Here is an 18,541-nt window from a genome sequence, read left to right on the forward strand (position 1 = left end):
GTAAAGAGCCCCTTAGACAAAACATATGCTATAAAATTAAGAAAAAAAATTAACATCATATCATTCACTTTATACTCTACAAATAAATAATCATGGGAGTTATAGTTTGTTGTTGTCCCACTTATATACAGCCTAAATATTCAATAGACTTCACTGAAATCAGTGGAAGAATAATCAGTAAATACTAATCCTAAGACCTAGTATCCATAGTTTTTGGCAATTGCAAAGGTAAACTCAACTCCGATGATAGTATCAAATCATAACTATATAAGAGTTTATATGGTGAAACACTAATAGAACTTTGTACTTTTATGACATATATATACCACAGAGATGGCAAATAACCATCCCAATTCAAATATTGAAAGTTTACAAACTTTGCAATTATCTTTCTAAAGGTCTGAAAAAATCATTTTGCCAAACCATCTGACTGTGGATGATAAACACTCGTGAAAATGTGGTGTATCCCCAGCCAAGAGATTAAAGTGTGAAATGCCTTATCCATAAATATAGAACCATTATCCTAAAGAATTCACTCAAGATAGAAATGTTGGAACATTACTCAATTTAAGAGGAAGTATTCAACAATAGTTGTAAGCACACTAGCAAGAACACCAACTTCCACTTAGCGAGTCAAATAGTCATAAACAATAATAATATATTCATTGCTAGTAGTTAACCGTGGAAAAGGCTCTATTACATCAAATGCCACCAACTTAAACAGATGGAAAATTACAAATGACTTTAACTATTTTTCCATAAAATGAGGGGAAGTATTACAAGCTTGGCACCAAATGCAATTACACACATACTGAATAATATCATATTGCATCTCTAACCAATAGAAAGATCTATTTAGTTTCTTAGTCACATAATATGCTTATTTAGAATAAGAGAGTTATTGTAAATGTAGAGAAAGTATGGAATAAATATCAAAGGCACCACTAGCCATAATTTATCATTAAGATTAATTTCCATAAAATAAAGATCTCTTTTGATCTTCTTTGATGACCGATAGTCAAATAGGAACTTGATTAGATTAGCATTTTCATTTGGAATAGAATGATGTATTGTAATCTTAACCCTAAACAACAAGTCATAGTTGAAAAAAGTAGCATAATTCTTCTTGAGTTAGTCAACTGTTACAACACAAAGATTGTCAAAGGGATAGAGAGAGTATGGAGGAGCAAGATAACAATACAGAAGAAAGTAATAAAAAAATAAAAGTGATGGAAGTAGAAGTAAAAGCAGAAGGACGAAGTAAAACAAAAGTGAAAGGAATTGAAAAAAAATGAGGAAGTATAAAACAAGGGGGAAAAGCCTTAAATTAATACTTAGCATAATTGCATTGCAACTAATCTATCCTATAATTAAAGTAAAAAAATTAATTTGGCACCATTTGCAACAATGAATCATAAGCTCAAAATCACCCACATGCATAACTAGATTTACTTTATCTTATATATATACATGTGTATGACCATTGCTATAAAGAATAAAAACTAGCTCTACCACATGATATAACTATAGATGGCAATATGTGGCAACATGCCAAGCAATAAAAGATAACCTTGAGCTTGTATTAACTAACACAGAGAAAATAATAAAAGATAAAAATGAGTTTGAAAAGAAAATATTAGATGAATTAGTGTTGAATGCACTCCTTAATAGTACTCCTAAAAGAATAATGGAAGGGTCATTAACTTATTTGTACAAAGACCCTTCATTACTCATGCAATTTTTCATTTCCCAAAAAATCATTATATCAAGACTTTTTATTGTAATAGCCTTAATAGAATGTTGTTGATGAGACTCCACTCAAGAAATAGAAAATGCTAATCTGGAAAACGCCGATAATGCTAATATGTGTGGCCACTCTCATCACACACCCAACACTAAACATCACAATGCCAATATATATGCCCAACTTTATCACACGACCAGCAGTGGATATCATGGCCAACAATAAATAGAAAAGGTGATGGCTCATAGTATTTTGCCCGTTGAAAAACATTGTCAATGGTGGTAGGAGCAAATGCATACACAAGTTTTACAAAATCTTGACGAAACATTAGTCACAACATTCTCAACTTGATTCACTTTAATATAGTTAGCTTTGCGTAAAGCAAAAGGCTCTAAAGGCAACCCTTAATGGAGATGATGCAATTTTTGGAAAGAATCATTAAAATTGTCAAATATTTAAATATGCCTTAAAGAAGGTTTCAATTTGCATAAGTGGTTGTGTTTAAACCATTGTACCATTGCAACATTATCTCTTAGAGATATATGGTAAACTTGTATAAATGCCAAGCATCATTTTAAAAATGATAAAGGGCAATCACTTTAAAGTGATTGAACTAATGGTATATATCATCTTTAAGATTTTCATAGAAGAACTCTGGCTAAACACAAAGATTGATAGTAAGAGCAAAAGGAGCTGCACCACACACTATAAATATTGCCATCAATTAAGTCTAATTGTTCAATTGCAACTATAAACCATCAAGCAATTGTATCAATTGCTACTCTAAATTCAAAGGAGGAAGCTATTACTCTACCATAGAGATGAACAAAAAGAAGAAAAAACAAAGGAGAAGAAATTAAAAAGGTATAAAACAAAAGAGATTTAAATAATGCAAAAAAATAGATCTAAACAAAAATTATAAATCCATACACTCTTCAAGGACAATTAGAGCTGGCCCTCATCCTCACTAATATGAAGCATGAAGTATAAAAATGAAATACAGAAATATGCATATTCGATTAGGCTGGAAACTCTAAGTTATATATAAAAACAAGTGGTCTAAATTGAAATTAATCTAATAACTACCAAAATCCCACTACATTAATAATAGTATACATTATCATAGTCATCCACCTAGACCTCACAAATTATATTATAGTTTTCTTTTATTCATATATTTTAATTTATGTTCTTGTTAAAAAATATAATTTGCAATGGTGCAAGAAATAATATGAGTAGCTAAATTTAATAAATGGCACCTAAATTCTAAGATAATCATCGATATAATAACATACACTTTAAATCATTTATGAATTTAAAGTAGTTAATTGTTTAAATAATATACTATGTTTCTCTTAAAATATCTAGCAAATATTAAATTAGGATAATGCCTTTAATTTAATGTTTTAATACTTACCTATTATGATCCTTCACTTCTTCACAAAAAGGGTATCACCTTGTTTCTCTGCTTACCTTTTTAAATTTACATTACATTAAGTTTTATCAACTTAATATAATGTTCAAATTTTGTTTCAAGTTCTTCACACTAAGAATTAAACATTAAATTAGTTTAATATTTGTAGTTTTTGGTTAAAGTTAATGTTATCATTTCTTATTGTTGTGAGAATCATTTAAAACAAACAAGCACAACACAAATGAGTAGGTTGTGGCATAAGCCATGTCTCAACTTTGAAGAATAACTCATTTTTTCTTTTGAAGGGTTTGTTTGAGATTTACTTTTCACTTATAAATATAAAATACAATCAAGTTCAATGATGTTTTATAAGCATAAATACCTCATAGCTCAAAACATGGGAAATAATCTGTCCATTTACCTAGTACTTTATATGTGTAACTCTTTATTAACAGTATTTTATGGTTAAAAATCATACTAAATTTATAATTGTTCATAAAGTTTTTATAAAAATTACCATTCTATAAATGGTAAAACACCTTTTGAAGGATATAAAAACCATCAAAGTTGGAGCATGGTGCATGTGCTTCAAGAGGAGGCCTACAACTAACACAGGAAGGTCAGTAGAGTTAGAAGTTAAATTTTGTAGCTAGAGTTTGTCAGCAAGGTTTTTGAATTTGTTGGTTGAAATGCTTAGTGTTAAATTAGTCTAATTAAACTAATTTATAAAGTCCTAATTTAGCATATTTTCCAGTTTTAGCATATTCTTGTTTTTATGCTGTTTGTATGGTTCAGATTCTTATTTGATGGTTGTGACAGCCTCCATCATACCTATTATCCTGACTTAGTGCCTTGCAGACTGACGAAAACGATCACGAGGAAGAAGATATCGGCCACCAACTGTGATTTATTTCTTTTTTTATGTTTTAAAAATCGTAATCACCATACGCTGTTCAATGTCACGGTCTTGATTAATTCCTTACCATCAGCAACTTGGCCACCAGGAATGAGGACTTCGCGAGCTCACTGCTCCCCAGATCATCGACTAAACTTCGTACTGTTGCCAACGATATGATCATGAGTGGCTCCTTATTGTAGCTTTGATCCGGCCAACAAGCTGTAGGCTTGCTGCGGGTCGGTTAGCACATAGAGATTAATCCCTGTCACGGTTTTGATGGACAGATCTGAATTTGAAGAGAAGTCATCGAGAAGCGTCTTTCTGCTAGCAAACTCTGATCTCAAACACAATGCTCACATAAGGGCTGCAAGGTGCCATGCATTTTCTTTCTCCTCCCTCTTCGACTTTGATCATGATCTTCTTGTGGATCACTTGCTATGTGGAAGAAGCTAGCACAGCCTCTATGCGAAGTCAAGGACACTAAGGTTGGTGTTCTACACTCAGTATGGAACCTCTTTTCCATTGAAGAGCCAGACTTAGGCAATGTGGTGGCTTATACTCACAACAAGAGGATGGAAGAAGCAAAAGACCTTTTGCGCATGGCACCGCTTCCTTCTTTGCATGGAACTCACTTATCATGAGCATGGGGCATACAATAAAAAATGCTATGCCAAAATGCTTTGAGAATGTTTTGAATAAACCAAGAGCTCTAGACACTTCGTGGCAAAACATACATGATAGTTCAGCTAAAAAGGAAATATTTCTAATGAGCCACAGTGCACTTCTTTACATTATTATTATTTGAGCCAAATGATGTTAAAAGGCGGATTTTCGAGTTCCCCCAAGTTGCTTGTAGATGTTTGAGAGGAGGATGAATGGACCGCTAGTCTGGGGCTCGAGCTCGATTATCCGGCGAGCAGACACGATCCCACCTGTGGTGTCACCGTGGTTACTGCAAGCGGAGAGGAGCGTCATCCATGCGATAACGTCGGGCTCAAACGGCATGGAATCCAGCAGCTCCCGGGCTTGTTTCAATCGCCCGGATCGACCCAGCATGTCAACCATGCACAGGTAGTGATCCATCGTGACTCCCGAGTGATAGTCCCCCGGGATGGACGAGAAGTAGCTCCTGGCGTGCTCTATCATCCCGGCGTGGCTGCAAGCCGAGAGAATCCTCACGAACGAGATGTGGTCCGGCTCAAGGCCGTGCTGGTCCAGCGTCTGGAATATCTCCAGCGCCTCGGCTCCAGAGCCGGCGGTGGAGCAAGCAGCCATGAACGAGTTCCACGCCGCGATGTCGACAGAGTTCTTCGAGGATTTATCGAAGAGGGCTCTCGCGTCGTCCAGGCTACCACACTTTGCGTACATGTTGATGAGGCTCTCGCCAACTGCATCGTCGAACAAGATGCCCGCCTCGACAACGCTCATATGGACTGCCTTGCCATCTTCCGCCACACCCAAGCTCGTACAAGCATCGAAGATCCCAATAAGCGTATACTTGTCTGTGGGATATCCCTCCAGATCTTTCCTCACGACCAACGCAATCGCCTTCTTCGCTTGCCCCTTCTCGGCAAATGCTGCGATCAGGATGTTCCAGGACACCGCGTTTTTATCCCTCATTCTCTCAAACATCAACTCGGCATCTTGTAATCGATCGTTGAATGCGTAGGACGTGAGCATGGTGTTCCAGGAAATTGGATTCGGGCATGGAATCTCGGCAAACAGGGCCTCGGCTTGAGAAACATGCCCATGCAAAGCATATGCTCCAAGCAACGTGTTCCAGGACACGGTATCTTTCTCTGGGATTTGATCGAACAGATCTTTAGCCTCCACAACAACACCGCTGTGAGAGTACGCCCCAAGCATCGCGTTCCACGAGACAAGATCTTTTGTTCCCATCTTATCAAAGAGTTCCTTCGCTGCTCGCAAGTTCTTGCTTTGGGCATATGCTGTTAGCATGGTCGTCCAGGAGACGGTATCTTTAATCGGCATTTTCTGAAACAAATACCAAGCTTCTCTCAAGAATCCCGTTTGTGTATATCCAGTGATCATCGCATTCCACGAAACAACATTCCTCTCATTCATGTCATCAAATACTTGCCTCGCTTCATACAGATGCCCAGACCGGGCATATGCTACAAGCATCGAGGTTCTAGACACCACATCAGGATCTGGCAGAGAATCAAATATATCCTTCGCTCGATCCATGAAACCCCTCTTGCAGAGTGCAGCGATTAGAACATTGCAAGCATAGGTTTTGGGTTCCGGCATTCTATCGAGCAGCTCTTTCGCCTCCTCCAAATGCCCGTTTTGGGAATAAGCTGTGATCATGCTCGTCCAAGAGACTACATTGGGATCACGGATTTTATCAAAGACGGCTCTCGATTCCTCCACGCTGCCGCATCTCGCGTACATCGTGATGAGCCCATTTGCCACAACTTCGTTAGATTCGTGCCCAGCTTCCAGGATTTTGGAGTGGATCTCTCTTCCCAGCTCCAGATCCCAGCAAACACCCAGAACTGTGGCATACGTATGTGCGTTGAGCTGGAGAGTCCCGTCGCGTTGCATCCGCGCATAGATTTCCAGTGCCTCCCGCGGGAATCCATTGCCGGCGTAGACCTTGATCAGTATGTTCCACGAGAAGAGATTGGGGCGGTCGATGGAATCAAACACCAGGCGCGCGCTCGGGACGCTGCCGCAGCTGCCATACGCCTCGACGAGGAGATTGCGCAGGAACTTGTTGCGGTGGAAGGAGCTCTCCAAGATCTCCGCGTGAATTGCACGGCATTGCGACAGATCCCCGGCATCTCTGCACGATCGCAGGCGCGCAGCGAGCAAAGCAATCTCGCCATCGCCATCCCCATCGCCGTGCTTCGTCTCCTTCCATTGCAAGCCAATGGACGGCTGAAATTGCATGTGATCCAAGTGGACGGCTGAAATTGCATGTGATCCAAATGGACGGCTGAAATTTCGTGTGATCCAAAATCCAAAATCCAGTCAGCCATTGACTTTCATTGACATTTTTTGACTCTCGAATGAGCGCGAGATTTCATAGATAAGGGAGGACGAAAGATCAGCAAAATTTTAAGAGAGAGAGAGAAACAAACCAAGGCTCTTCCACTCTAAGCCTTGACCTTTCCAAAAACCTTGGCCTTCTCCAGCGATGTCTGGAAGCGGCCGTGTCCAAACTTGGAGGAGGTGTCCACGAACTTGAGCTTGATATCCTCCAGAGCATTGCGAGAGGTCTGTTTCCACAAAGACTGGCGGAGAGTGATGACGCGCTTCCTCACGCCCATGCAGCACCCCTTGATCATGATATAATCCTCGTTGACAACACCGTAGTGTGCAAAGCCACCCATCGGCGTGATATCTTTGTCGGTCGTGTCGAACTCCGTGCTTGCCTTGTGAGACTCCTGCCCCTGCTTGCCGATCTTGTAGATCTTCTTGTTCATCTCGGTACGGTGATGGTATCTGCGAGAATATAGAACAAAATTTAGTACAATCCGAGAGAACCAACTGTGAAAACTTACCCGTTCTGACCGGCCCTGGCAACCGTGAACGAAACGCGAGCTGGATGCCACGCTCCGATACAAGCAACCTTTCGCAGACCCCTGTGAGTCTTCCGGGGCAACCTGGTAACCCCCCATCTCGTCACCACACCCTCGTAGCCGTGACCCTTGGTGACTCCGATCACGTCAATCATCTCATCCTTGCGGAAGACACTGTCGATCGGCACGGCCTTCTCGAAGAAGTTATACGCAAAGTCAACCTTCTCCGCGGTCGTGCCTCCGTTCACCTGAATCTCCATGAGATGGGCCTTCTTCTGCTTGATGCCCTTGAGGTTGCGAACCTGGGGATAGTTCTCAAACATTAGCACGAGTCAATTGTTTCTGGATCGAGAGTTTTCATACCTTGGTGTGAGCGAGGACTCGGATCACAGAGCCGTACTTCTTCATACGCTCCAGTTCGTGTTCGATGCCCTTCTTTCCTTCGTCGGTGTCATACTTCTTCGCGTACTTGGTGAACGCCTTCTTCTTCGACTTGTAGAAGTTCTTGTAGAACCTCCTCTTGAGATCGTCGCTCAAGTGCTGAGCCCAGACCGTGTTGAGAGAGCGCAGGCCGCGAGGAGTCTTAATGTACGCCACCACTCCGACGATAATGAGCGGTGGTGTCTCGATGATGGTCACAGCCTCGCAGGTCTCCTTCTTGTGGAGCTCTGGACAAATGAACGCGAAATTTAGCTCTCGAAATGGGAAGAACAGCGGACTTACTAGATCCTGGCTTCTCGACCTCCCGGACGATATGAGTCATACCGGCCTTGTATCCCATGAAGGCTGTCAAATGGGGCTTCTTCGTAGGATCATCCCGAGGGAAGGATTTCACTACCAAGAGAAAATGTATGAAATTCGGGAGAAGAGAAATCGAGAAAACGAGCACACATACCTTTGCCGCGATGGCGCTGGGCACGCTTCCTGGGAAGGAAGCCCAGAGATCCATGCCGGGGATGCTCGAACTTCCGGTGGCTCATGGCGGCGCCGCGCTCCTCCGCCCCTGTCCAAAATCCCTCTAAACCCTAGCCGTCGAGCAAAATCCCGACCTAGCAAACACACCAGCCGTCGATCGCATCTAGCGGCCACGATTCATGATTCTTAGCATATTCTCTTAGGGCTTATTTTTTACATTTCTTCTATTTCCGGTTACATTCTAAGGAAGGTTCGCTGGAATCGAAACCTGGCCGCCAAAAAATAATAGGGTTCAAGTAAGCGAAAATAGCTGCATGCCACGTATGTTACGTGGCAGGCCTTAGAAATGAGCGCGTGGCCTTCTAGGTTTTTACTGATCAGCTAAAAGTTCTCCCACCTCGTCTCACTCGCGATCGTCATATTCTCCTTCCTCTTGCAATGGGTATGGAATTTCTCTGCCCCGATCCAGTGCTAGGCCAGCCGCTGACGATCGATCTTCTCTGCTTTTCTCTCTTCCAGGTTCCGAAGGCAACAAGGTGAAGCTTGGAATCAATGGTACGCCGTCACGATCGATCGATTGATCGATCCTCACTGGATCGCTGTTTCCTTGCAGGATTTGGCCGGATTGGCAGGCTTGTGGCCCGCGTCGCGCTCTTTCGCGACGACATCGAGCTCGTGGCAGTCAACGATCCATTCATCAGCACGGATTACATGGTAATATCGCTGTTCTTGGTGGATTTCCCTCTCCAATCGCTTGGATTTCTTTCTCCCAGGCCTACATGTTTAAGTATGATAGCGTCCATGGAAAGTGGAAGAGGGAGGATGTGGAGGTCAAGGACTCCGAGACGCTCTCCTTTGGCGGCAAGCCCGTGAAGGCTTTTGCTTGCAAGTAAGAAGAACACGTCTCCCTCTCTCATTGACTCTCTTTCTTTTCCTACAGGGATCCCGCAGATATTCCATGGGGGAAATTGGGTGCCGACTTCGTGGTGGAATCCACTGGCGTGTTCACTGAGAAGGAAAAGGCCTCGGCCCATCTCAAGGTAAGCTTTAGAAACTTTCACCAAGCTTTTCGATGGAGATGAGTTTTCACGCTTGGTTTTTCTTTCATAGGGTGGAGCGAAGAAAGTGGTGATCTCCGCTCCTAGCAAGGATGCGCCAATGTTCGTCGTGGGTGTGAACGAGAGCGAATACAAAGACGATATGGACATCGTTTCCAACGCGAGTTGCACTACCAATTGTCTTGCACCTCTTGCGAAGGTGTGTTGCGAGCTTCCATTGTCTTTCCGTCACAGTTTCTCGACTGTTCGATGTTTCTGATAATCTTCTCCAGGTCATCCATGACAAGTTCGGCATCGTGGAGGGCCTCATGACCACTGTGCACTCGCTAACTGGTTAGTATTTTATGCTTTTGTTACAATCACTTGGTTGACGCTTGTGGAAACAGCAACCCAAAAGACTGTTGATGGGCCATCGTCCAAGGATTGGCGTGGTGGAAGGGGTGCTGGCTTCAACATCATCCCGAGCTCAACCGGAGCTGCCAAGGTAATCTTCCTGTTCTATAAAGTTCCCGTTGGAATGACTGTTTTGTTTCTCTAGGCCGTGGGCAAGGTTTTGCCTGCTCTGAATGGAAAGCTCACTGGAATGGCCTTCCGGGTCCCAACCCCAGACGTTTCCGTCGTGGATCTTACTGTCCGCTTGGAGAAGGGCGCCTCTTACGAGGAGATCAAGCAGGCAATGAAGTGAGTTCGTGCAAGGAAAAGCTTAGTTTCTCCAACTAAAACCTTTGACAGGGCCGAGTCTGAGGGGAATCTCAAGGGCATTCTCGGCTACACGGAGGAGGCTCTAGTGTCGACCGATTTCATTGGTGACAGCCGGTCGAGCATCTTCGACGCCAGCGCTGGAATCGCCTTGAACGACCACTTTTTAAAGGTGGTTGCGTGGTATGACAACGAATGGGGCTACAGGTGGGAGAATTTTCTCGCAGTTTCTCGGAGCTTCGTGGTATTGATCTTCACTTTTTTTCTGTTTTGCAGCAACCGTGTCGTCGATCTTGTACTCCATATGGCCAAAGCTATGGCCAAAGCTACTTAACTTCGGATTCTGTGCGTAGAAGTTTAGAGATGCAATAAAACCGATTCATTTCTTTTCTATCTGAGCTATTATCATACAAGTTAAAAGCGAGATTCATATTGGCTATGGCTGCTCAAGCTTGTACCGGCTCTCAGCTTGGAGCTCTTTTGAGAAAGCGAAGCTGCGTTGGAAAGCCATGGGAAGGAAATCGAATCAACACGAGGCGCCGTGGTGTGGCTTGTGCTGCGGTGATTCTCTCTCTCTCTTGTTTTTTCTCTCCTTGGCTCTTCTGGATCAATCGATTGGTTTCCAGGTGGGTTGTAGCGATTTGATCCAATTGGCTCCAGCGCTGGTAGCCGACGCATCGTCCTGGAGTGCTGGGGATTGGCTCAGTGGTTTGCTCTTCAACGCGGGCCAGGACGCAAACAGTGCGGTGCAAGGGGAACTATCGGCCCTCTCTCTTGCCAGGTAGAAAACTTTTTCGCGAGAAATCTATAAGCTTTTTGGATTGATTTTCCAGCGTCGCAACCATCTTTGGAGCGGGTCTTGTGACGAGCCTCTCGCCATGCACGCTCAGCGTTCTGCCATTGACGCTCGGCTACATTGGTAACTTTCGTGAGTTTCTTGACAAGAAAAATTGGTTTTTTTTTTCTTTCTCTATCACTACTCTAGGATCATCGGGGTCAGGGAAGAGTCAGGCGCAGGTAAGAAACTCTCGCTCTCTCTTTGATCTTCTTTTTTTTTTCTCGTGGAAAGTTTAGATCGCGGTGGATGCTTTTGCATTCTCGATGGGATTGGCGACAACGCTCGCGGTGCTGGGGATCGTGGCATCGCTCGCTGGAAAAGCTTACGGGCAGATCGGGCAAGGCCTTCCAATCGGTGTCTCCTGCTTGGCCATGCTTATGGGACTCAACCTTCTCGAGGTGATCAAACTTTTGCTTATAAACCTGCAATAGCTAATATAGCTTTCCATGATCAACAGATTATTGAGCTGCAACTCCCATCGTTCTTCGGAAACTTCGATCCTCGCTCTGCTGCTGCCAATCTTCCCACAAGTTCGTGCTGCTTTAAGCATAGAATAAACTTTCACTGATTTCTTCCATCTCTCCAGGTGTTCAGGCCTATCTAGCCGGTTTAACGTTTGCTCTCGCGGCCTCTCCGTGCAGCACACCTGTTCTTGCGACTCTACTCGGCTATGTCGCAGCTTCCCAGGTGTGACTTGGTTGTTTGCTTTAGTTCCTAGAGTTCTATAGGAGCATAATTCTTTCGTTTCTCTTTTCCAGGACCCGGTGACTGGTGGTGCATTGCTGCTTGTCTATACAAGCGGCTATGTCTCACCACTGCTACTCGCAGCATCGTTTGCTGGTGCTCTTCAGGTTTTTTCGATTTCGTTCATTTCAATCAGGCTTGCTTTGCTAACACAGAGTTTGCAGCAACTTTTAGCGCTTCGGAAGTTTTCTGCATGGATCAATCCTACCAGGTACGGAATTTTTTTTATATGTATTTACACCTTTTTCGTGCTGGTTTTGTAGTGGAGCCTTGCTTCTGGGAGGAGGGCTGTATACGTTTCTCGACAAAACATTTCCATCATCATCTATGTCCTCAATGATGATGATGTAGCTTTTCTATGGAAAAGAGATAGATCATTTAAAATTAATGTTAATGCTGGAACAAACCATTATAGCCAATAAGATTCCGCCACGGTCTTAAAGTTCTCACTTGAAAGCTATAAGTCTTGAGGATGGTTTCATCGCTCGATCACTGTTGAATGGGTGGAACATGATTGCTAGAAGATAATCAATCCAAAGTAATCAGTCAACGACGACCAAACTTCAGTAGTGTAGCCCACTGGATTGCTGAGACTTTTATTTCCCCATCTATTCCATACCATAACCACGATGTTTTTTGCATGACATCGATTGCTCCTTTGATATGCTTCTGGATTTCCTGATCACAAGGAACTTCCGTGTGGTGGGAATGAACTTTTTAAGTACTCTCTCCCAGATACCCAAACGTGATCTTCAACCTGAAGCAAGTTTTGCGGAACGAGAAACAACGAGAAAATTGGAATGTGTGAAACAAATCTGAGACTCAGATAGGCTCCAGTGCTACTAACGCTAGAAGATCCACGGCGCCTTCGAGCATTTTCACCAGAGGCATCGTTGGTCGTTCCAAGGGGTCCTCCTGGGCACACCATAGCCCGATCGGGTTGAAGACACTCTAGCTTTGCATTCAGGCATGGGTTTTTGTGATCTTCTCGAGCAATCTACAATGAATGTCTAGCTCTCGGGAATTCTCTAGCAAAGCATCGTTTCGATTTTCGAGCATTACAGCTTCACTGATTGATCCGCAAACATGATAGCACTTATTAAAACATAGTTAGATGTACACACTCAAGGTGTGTTCCACCCGTTTAGCATCGCTCGGCCCATGAAATCTACCGTTTCTTCAATTGCTTGGGGCACTGCATCGTCCACCGTGCACAGAGGGATCATGACCTTGGGACGTTTCCACTCTTTTAGACGCTTGTACTCGTCATCCGACAGAAAAGCTGGCTTGGATGGCCACTCGCTTGGAGTCCAGTAGTAGAGCTTGTGGCGTGGAAGCTACATGAACTAGATCAAATCAAATGTCAGGACCAGAAAGGAAAATTACCTCGTTATATCCCCATTCTCCCTGAAGAGGTTTCGTGAGCTCCGGACCGTCGTAGGGGAGGCGAAATCCAGACCTATCCAAATTGTATAACTCCAACTCGATTTCCTGCGCAGTTCGTCGAACAGGGCCCTGGCTGCGCGTCCTCGGCCTCTTGCTTTGCCTGTTAAAGCCGCGCCTCTTAGAGCTCGACATTGAAAAGCCTTAAGCCTAGATTAGTTTTATTTTTAATATAACTTAATAAATAGTTAAAATTTAATAAAACATAAAATTAAAAATATGCTAGATGCCGATTTTCAGCATCCTCAAACCTCTTTTGGACTTCTTCAATTCCTCGATTGCGCTGGCGGGCACTTTCACGAGCTTTGCGATTCAGATTCTCCAGGATCTAAGAATGGGACGGAGCTTTTTAGAGATCGACGACCATCCTGAGCCTGGAGCTGCACCAGGTTTCGCCCCTTGAGAAATGAGATCCGGCTGAGCTAAGAAATTCCCCATATTTCCTGAGCTTGCCTGCCCTCTGGAGCGAGCGATGGTATACTCCGACTCTCCTGGCCAGCAGCATTTTCTTCGCTCTGATTTGCCGCATCGCAAACGACAGCGTCAATCCCCGATTGACCTTCTTGCACGATCATAAATCAAAGTAGTTCTTTCGGAAATATTACCATAGTAACCAAACAGACTGGAACGTTAAAATCCGTAACCATATCAAAATGCGATGGTGTGGATCGAATAACATATCATCTGTCATGCTTGTTCGAAAAACTTGAGACCTTATACTCGTTAGAAATCCAAATTCCACGCCAATATAAGATCGAACGAAATCGTTCTCATGAAACGAAATGCTTGGAATCCGCAACACACTCATGGTAGTTCAACCAAAGAGAAACAAAGAGGAGATGAACGTACCATTTGAACATGGTTGTACCAGACCTTTACCACGTCCTTGAGATCACATTTCCTGCTACCAACAGTCGCCCTGTGAACTCACATCACAAGCTCCTCGTCGAGAAGCCCAGCCTCGAATCCATTGCCATGCTCCACGCCCCTCAGGGTGGGAGTTTTGCTGCCATCGGGTCGTGGCCTTCCTGAGGCTCGAGGACTTCCAGCACGCTCTGGCGGATTCAATAACGCGCTCAAGATCGATGGCGGCCTGTCAAGAGCACAAGTCGAAAGGCCCGAGCGCTGGAAGGCTTGCAAGAGTTTGAGAAGGCTGTGCACTGGCTCGAGAAGGAATTCCAAGGAACACATCAAAACTTCGTTTAAAACCCCTATGGTTTAAGGGAATATACCGCTGCTGACATTAGCCCGAGATAAAAAAGAGAAGATGAGACCTGTGTACTGTTTCTTCCGCGAGCGCGATCAACAGCTCTAACGCTAGAGATATCGCTGCCTCGTTTGTCATGTCGATTGCATCTGGCACCAGCTAGAAAATGAAAGATCAAAGATCAAAATGAAAGAAGAAAGAAAGAAAAGAACCTGGGATCCTCCAGCAACAGCAGCAGCAGCCTCGAAACGACTCTATCTCCTTATAGATTTATAGCTATTGCTTCCTGTTTCAAGGTAAGGTTAGTGTATGTTTCTGAATATTTACTACAAGCCTTGTTGGCAGCACGCGGAATTCTATCCGTATGCAGTTTCTTGTCTACGATATCAGTTTTGTCCTTCACTCGCTTTGTTCTTTCAGTGTTACAGCGAAGGCATTTGGTGCTGAATCCTTACGTGAACTTTGCAAAGCATCAGCACCGCATTGAGCCACTGCCCGTGCTCTGTCTCCACTGATGGGAGCTTGCGAGACAGCAATCACTACTTCATTAGGAGAGTGTTAACTTGCAGCCGTTGCCGCTGCATTGCCAATCCATGAACCGGAAGGAACTATACAGGGCTTAACTGGCTAAATCAAACAATGCTCAGTGATGCAAGTAAGTTTTGCTCGCATATATATGTTTTTCACATGAAATCACGTGTGCTGTGTGTTTATTTACACCAAACCTTTGCAAAGTGCCTTGAGAACGATGAAAAAGCTGCCGTGAACTTTGGGAGAGAATCCGAGTTTTTGCGAGATAAACAATCTCGACAGCGCAAAGGCAATGCCTTCGAAGCCTCGGCGGCAGCTGCCTCCAAGACATCCCTCTTCGGTGCCAAAGTTTTTCGGGTGTGCCACTGGTAAGCTTTTAAGTCTCGTCATGTTGTCTTAAGCTTTGGCAGGTGTTCTGCATCGGATCCTGCTGCCAAGTTTATTTCGAGACAGGAGTATGTCAATGAGATTATCTCCATCATGCTTGTTTTAACGGTACTCAATTTCAAGCTGGCTACTCTTTATAGACAGTCGTCAGCTATGTGTCCTATGGACAATTGACCGTGATCTTCAGAGACGCCATAGCAGCATGGAACACCCAGCCAGCACGGCTGAGACGAGCTTTAAAGACTCACCACAGTGTCCTTGTCCAGCGAGTCATGGATTTTTAAGCGAAGTCCTGTTCCAGTACTGAGAAACGCGTCATGACTGCTCTATTGAAGTATCGTCACTGCATGTTTCGGCGATCTCGCTGCTTGTCTCTACAATCGCGTCGCTGGTGCTCAGGAGCTTATTTTCAATTAGCGCTCGGGATTCTTTGCATCAAACTCCACATGATGAGAAGAGCATGGTTTCGACATATCTTCTTTCACTCTTGGTTGAACTTACTAAGACATAAGAGAGCGATTTAAACTGGCGGATGCACAAACTCAAGGTGTGTTCCACCCGTTTAGCATTGCTCGGGCCATGTAATCTACCTTTATGTCAATCGCTTCGATCACTGCGTCGTCCACCGTGCAATAAGGGATCATGACATTGGGATGTTTCCACCCCTCTTTTAGGCGCCTGTACTCGTCATCCGACAGAAAATCTGGCTTGGATGGCCACTCGCTTGGAGTCCAGTAGTAGAGCTTGTGGCGTGGAAGCTGTATAGACTAGATCAAATCAAATGCCAGGACCAGAAGAATTACCTCTTTATATCCCCATTCTCCCTGAAGGGGTCTCGTGAGCTTGGGACCGTCGTAGGGAAGGCGAAATCCAGATCTATCCAAATTGTATTCCTCTAGCTCGATTTCCTGCGCAGTTCGTCGAACAGGACCATGGCTGCGCGTCCTCGGCCTGCTGCTTTGCCTCTCAAATCCTTCGCTTTGCATTTGAGAGGCCCTAATGTGAACAAGCTTTTCGACAATGCCCTAATTGTTTTTATAGTATTCGCGTCTCCAAAATTGCCTTATTCCAGAGAATCTTTTCAGATGCGTTTATCGAACTCGTTTTCTCTCTGATGCAACAAGATCCGATTTTATACGCGCAAGATTGGTAGGAATTCGTTCTGGCTTACGACAGCGCTGTAACATAAGCACAAACTCATGCCAACAATGAGAAAACAGACGAGCAAAAGACAGCTTTTGCGATCAAAGCGTGTCACCTTGACCACAGTCCACTCGCTCTTCCTAGAAGTAATCACCTGGAAGGCGAGCACAAGTTACGAAGAAACGAAAAAGGCAAAAAGAAAACTTTCAAGCTTTACCAGTCAACCGAATAGAATTTAGCCTGGAGTTGTGCATGGCCAGACATCATTAGAGATTAGAATCGGATGTAATAGATATTAGGAGGCACCGGTTTTTCAAGATTTAGAGAGGACTTATCCCCGATGGTACAAATTCTGGATGAGCATTGCAACTCTTACCAGCAATGCTATGGTGAACTTGCTCTACCATGTTTGCTGGCCGGTTGAGCTTCTTCTCGTATGTTACTGTTACAGGCGACATGGTACAGCTGATCAACTGTGACAATGCTACTGGCTGTTGTTGCTTTACTGCCGGTGCCCCTCCGGAAGAGTGACAACGTGGTAAAATGGCACTGTTCGCTTTGGTAGAAATCCATCCTCGTCGTCGTCATCGAATTCTAGAATATAGCTGGAACAAGAAAGCAAACGACGTCTCGGTTAACACGATACAAGAGATAGAGAAAAAAAACTTACTCGTCCGTTTTTTTCTGATGCATCAAAATTCGTTTTTTGGCACGCGCAAGACAAGTTTCGATCAGCGCAAAACCAGTGCTAGGAATTCTTTCTGGCTTACTTTTCTATGAGGACCGACGACAGTAGCTTTGTACAGTGCGGTGGTGCCTGGATACACCGCAAGAACTTGAGATCCCGTTGGAAAATCCAGCGCTGTCGCTGGTTTTGGGAATTGGATGATTGCGGAGGGAGATAACTTGTACTTCCTGGAGGGCGATGAGAGAAGATTAGCGATGTTAAAGTCGCGGTTGCTTTACCTCGGTCCACCGGTTCCACCATTTTCTTCTTCGTCCCCAGGCTCTTCGTCTATCACTTCATATCTGGAGAGACAAAGCACTGTGAAAAAAGACGAGCAAAAAGATCGACTTAACTTGTTTGTTTCGCGATCAAAGCGCGTCACCTTGACGACAATCCACTCGCTCTTCTCTGAATCTTCAGGAGTAATCCTCGCGGCGACCTGGAAGGCGAGCAAAAATCACTAAGAAACAAGGAAAATGAAAACTTTCAAGCTCGACCTGGTCTCCAACAGCTTTACCAATTGAATCAGCCGACCGAGAAACGTTCGGAGAATTCAGCCTGGAAGAGTCTGCATCGGCCTTGGCTCTCTTCCGCTTTTGATCGCCAGTCTCTGGCATTCCATCAAGAAAAACATCAGCTAGCAAAAAAGAGAACAGGAGAGAAGAGAGCCAACCAGTTTTACGTCGATGAGCAGCAGCAGCTTGTGAAGGTATCGAGAGAGTGTCCAGATTGCTTAGACAAGCATTTGACGCACTAGTTCGACCGAAAAAAAAATTAGCACCATCATCCTCGAAAAGAAGAAAGAAAAAAAAAACCTTTCTTCGGCGTCCGCAAGTGCTTTAGCTTGACTGTACAAATCCCGTAGCTTGCTCCAGAACTTATCTTCGAACTTCTCGGCTTGCTCTGGTTCTGCAAACTAAAGCTCAATCACATCCTTCCTCGAGAAGAAAAAAAGGTCCTAGAGAAAATGTAATTTTTTTGCCGAAAGTGGAAAGAAGAAAAGAAATCTACTTACGGGTCTCTGCGAGCTTGGCGTGGATCTTATTGATCTTCTTGATCAGACCATCTTGTTCTCTCCTCAATCGATCCAGCTCCTTGAGCCCTTGCGACGCGGCCTCCACGCTCGCCGCGCTCAATGCATTGCTCGCCATAGCCCACACTCACAACCCACAAATCAAAACAAACCACAGGCACCAGGTCGCCCGTTCGATCCTCTAGACTTCCCAGGTGGAACTCTTCTTGATC

General features: G+C 44.1%; 7 protein-coding genes across 8 annotated transcripts; 2 read left to right on the plus strand and 5 right to left on the minus strand.

Moving 5' to 3' along the window:
• Positions 1 to 4,872: 4,872 nt before the first annotated feature.
• LOC112348414 (pentatricopeptide repeat-containing protein At4g02750-like) lies at positions 4,873 to 6,972 on the minus strand. Its single transcript, XM_024680817.1, has one exon. The coding sequence runs from the start codon at positions 6,970 to 6,972 to the stop codon at positions 4,873 to 4,875; it is 2,100 nt and encodes a 699-aa protein (XP_024536585.1).
• Positions 6,973 to 7,103: 131 nt separating this feature from the next.
• LOC9646352 (60S ribosomal protein L3) lies at positions 7,104 to 8,639 on the minus strand. Its single transcript, XM_002976134.2, has 5 exons — positions 8,500 to 8,639; positions 8,328 to 8,438; positions 7,968 to 8,272; positions 7,587 to 7,906; positions 7,104 to 7,527 (listed from the first exon to the last, which is right to left on the minus strand). The coding sequence occupies exons 1-5, from the start codon at positions 8,582 to 8,584 to the stop codon at positions 7,179 to 7,181; spliced, it is 1,170 nt and encodes a 389-aa protein (XP_002976180.1). The 5' UTR covers positions 8,585 to 8,639; the 3' UTR covers positions 7,104 to 7,178.
• A 218-nt stretch (positions 8,640 to 8,857) lies between these two features.
• On the plus strand, positions 8,858 to 10,669 carry LOC9646353 (glyceraldehyde-3-phosphate dehydrogenase, cytosolic). Its single transcript, XM_002975933.2, has 11 exons — positions 8,858 to 8,961; positions 9,039 to 9,074; positions 9,133 to 9,233; positions 9,293 to 9,408; positions 9,460 to 9,559; positions 9,630 to 9,776; positions 9,850 to 9,910; positions 9,964 to 10,061; positions 10,116 to 10,258; positions 10,310 to 10,483; positions 10,553 to 10,669. The coding sequence occupies exons 1-11, from the start codon at positions 8,958 to 8,960 to the stop codon at positions 10,608 to 10,610; spliced, it is 1,038 nt and encodes a 345-aa protein (XP_002975979.1). The 5' UTR covers positions 8,858 to 8,957; the 3' UTR covers positions 10,611 to 10,669.
• A 10-nt stretch (positions 10,670 to 10,679) lies between these two features.
• Positions 10,680 to 12,304, plus strand: LOC9645867 (cytochrome c-type biogenesis ccda-like chloroplastic protein). Of its 2 annotated transcripts, XM_002975934.2 has the most exons (10): positions 10,680 to 10,837; positions 10,903 to 11,057; positions 11,110 to 11,195; positions 11,262 to 11,293; positions 11,351 to 11,512; positions 11,572 to 11,644; positions 11,701 to 11,801; positions 11,873 to 11,965; positions 12,023 to 12,069; positions 12,122 to 12,304. In XM_002975934.2, the coding sequence occupies exons 1-10, from the start codon at positions 10,715 to 10,717 to the stop codon at positions 12,207 to 12,209; spliced, it is 960 nt and encodes a 319-aa protein (XP_002975980.1). In that variant the 5' UTR covers positions 10,680 to 10,714; the 3' UTR covers positions 12,210 to 12,304. The 2 variants fall into 2 exon arrangements, with proteins under 2 accessions (XP_002975980.1, XP_024536910.1); XM_024681142.1 differs by having other exon boundaries at positions 11,110 to 11,293.
• A 658-nt stretch (positions 12,305 to 12,962) lies between these two features.
• Positions 12,963 to 13,876, minus strand: LOC9645868. Its single transcript, XM_024680819.1, has 3 exons — positions 13,755 to 13,876; positions 13,245 to 13,404; positions 12,963 to 13,195 (listed from the first exon to the last, which is right to left on the minus strand). The coding sequence occupies exons 1-3, from the start codon at positions 13,874 to 13,876 to the stop codon at positions 12,983 to 12,985; spliced, it is 495 nt and encodes a 164-aa protein (XP_024536587.1). The 3' UTR covers positions 12,963 to 12,982.
• A 2,022-nt stretch (positions 13,877 to 15,898) lies between these two features.
• Positions 15,899 to 17,027, minus strand: LOC112348415. Its single transcript, XM_024680820.1, has 4 exons — positions 16,974 to 17,027; positions 16,598 to 16,723; positions 16,230 to 16,451; positions 15,899 to 16,184 (listed from the first exon to the last, which is right to left on the minus strand). Exons 1-4 carry the CDS (start codon positions 17,025 to 17,027, stop codon positions 15,969 to 15,971), a joined length of 618 nt encoding a protein of 205 aa, XP_024536588.1. The 3' UTR covers positions 15,899 to 15,968.
• Positions 16,836 to 18,531, minus strand: LOC9646354 (SAGA-associated factor 29 homolog A). The gene is made up of 9 exons (XM_002976136.2): positions 18,312 to 18,531; positions 18,112 to 18,205; positions 17,970 to 18,049; positions 17,794 to 17,906; positions 17,650 to 17,735; positions 17,536 to 17,598; positions 17,340 to 17,484; positions 17,240 to 17,253; positions 16,836 to 17,174 (listed from the first exon to the last, which is right to left on the minus strand). Exons 1-9 carry the CDS (start codon positions 18,445 to 18,447, stop codon positions 17,072 to 17,074), a joined length of 834 nt encoding a protein of 277 aa, XP_002976182.1. The 5' UTR covers positions 18,448 to 18,531; the 3' UTR covers positions 16,836 to 17,071.
• Positions 18,532 to 18,541: the final 10 nt, after the last annotated feature.

This window comes from Selaginella moellendorffii, unplaced genomic scaffold (assembly GCF_000143415.4).
Source record: "Selaginella moellendorffii unplaced genomic scaffold, v1.0 SELMOscaffold_29, whole genome shotgun sequence".
Classification (NCBI taxonomy): Eukaryota; Viridiplantae; Streptophyta; class Lycopodiopsida; order Selaginellales; family Selaginellaceae; genus Selaginella; species Selaginella moellendorffii.

Excerpts from the sequence above, each read along its gene's own strand:
- LOC112348414 (XM_024680817.1), bottom strand. The coding sequence starts at position 6,972 with ATGCAATTTCAGCCGTCCATTGGCTTGCAATGGAAGGAGACGAAGCAC.
- LOC9646352 (XM_002976134.2), bottom strand. The coding sequence starts at position 8,584 with ATGAGCCACCGGAAGTTCGAGCATCCCCGGCATGGATCTCTGGGCTTC. Across the intron at positions 8,273-8,327 it reads GGTCGAGAAGCCAGGATCTA|AGCTCCACAAGAAGGAGACC; the intron begins GTAAGTCCGCTG and ends TCATTTGTCCAG. Across the intron at positions 7,907-7,967 it reads GAGTCCTCGCTCACACCAAG|GTTCGCAACCTCAAGGGCAT; the intron begins GTATGAAAACTC and ends AACTATCCCCAG.
- LOC9646353 (XM_002975933.2), top strand. Across the intron at positions 10,259-10,309 it reads GAGATCAAGCAGGCAATGAA|GGCCGAGTCTGAGGGGAATC; the intron begins GTGAGTTCGTGC and ends AACCTTTGACAG. Across the intron at positions 10,484-10,552 it reads GACAACGAATGGGGCTACAG|CAACCGTGTCGTCGATCTTG; the intron begins GTGGGAGAATTT and ends TCTGTTTTGCAG.
- LOC9645867 (XM_024681142.1), top strand. The coding sequence starts at position 10,715 with ATGGCTGCTCAAGCTTGTACCGGCTCTCAGCTTGGAGCTCTTTTGAGA. Across the intron at positions 11,058-11,109 it reads TCGGCCCTCTCTCTTGCCAG|CGTCGCAACCATCTTTGGAG; the intron begins GTAGAAAACTTT and ends TTGATTTTCCAG. Across the intron at positions 11,294-11,350 it reads CAGGGAAGAGTCAGGCGCAG|ATCGCGGTGGATGCTTTTGC; the intron begins GTAAGAAACTCT and ends TGGAAAGTTTAG.
- LOC9645868 (XM_024680819.1), bottom strand. The coding sequence starts at position 13,876 with ATGATCGTGCAAGAAGGTCAATCGGGGATTGACGCTGTCGTTTGCGAT. Across the intron at positions 13,405-13,754 it reads TCGCTCGCTCCAGAGGGCAG|GCAAAGCAAGAGGCCGAGGA; the intron begins GCAAGCTCAGGA and ends CGGCTTTAACAG. Across the intron at positions 13,196-13,244 it reads GAGAATGGGGATATAACGAG|CTTCCACGCCACAAGCTCTA; the intron begins GTAATTTTCCTT and ends TAGTTCATGTAG.
- LOC112348415 (XM_024680820.1), bottom strand. The coding sequence starts at position 17,027 with ATGTCGCCTGTAACAGTAACATACGAGAAGAAGCTCAACCGGCCAGCA. Across the intron at positions 16,452-16,597 it reads GCTTATGTTACAGCGCTGTC|GGCATTGTCGAAAAGCTTGT; the intron begins GTAAGCCAGAAC and ends AAAAACAATTAG. Across the intron at positions 16,185-16,229 it reads GAGAATGGGGATATAAAGAG|CTTCCACGCCACAAGCTCTA; the intron begins GTAATTCTTCTG and ends TAGTCTATACAG.
- LOC9646354 (XM_002976136.2), bottom strand. The coding sequence starts at position 18,447 with ATGGCGAGCAATGCATTGAGCGCGGCGAGCGTGGAGGCCGCGTCGCAA. Across the intron at positions 17,736-17,793 it reads GTAAAGCTGTTGGAGACCAG|GTCGCCGCGAGGATTACTCC; the intron begins GTCGAGCTTGAA and ends CTCGCCTTCCAG. Across the intron at positions 17,599-17,649 it reads TTTGATCGCGAAACAAACAA|ATATGAAGTGATAGACGAAG; the intron begins GTTAAGTCGATC and ends TTGTCTCTCCAG.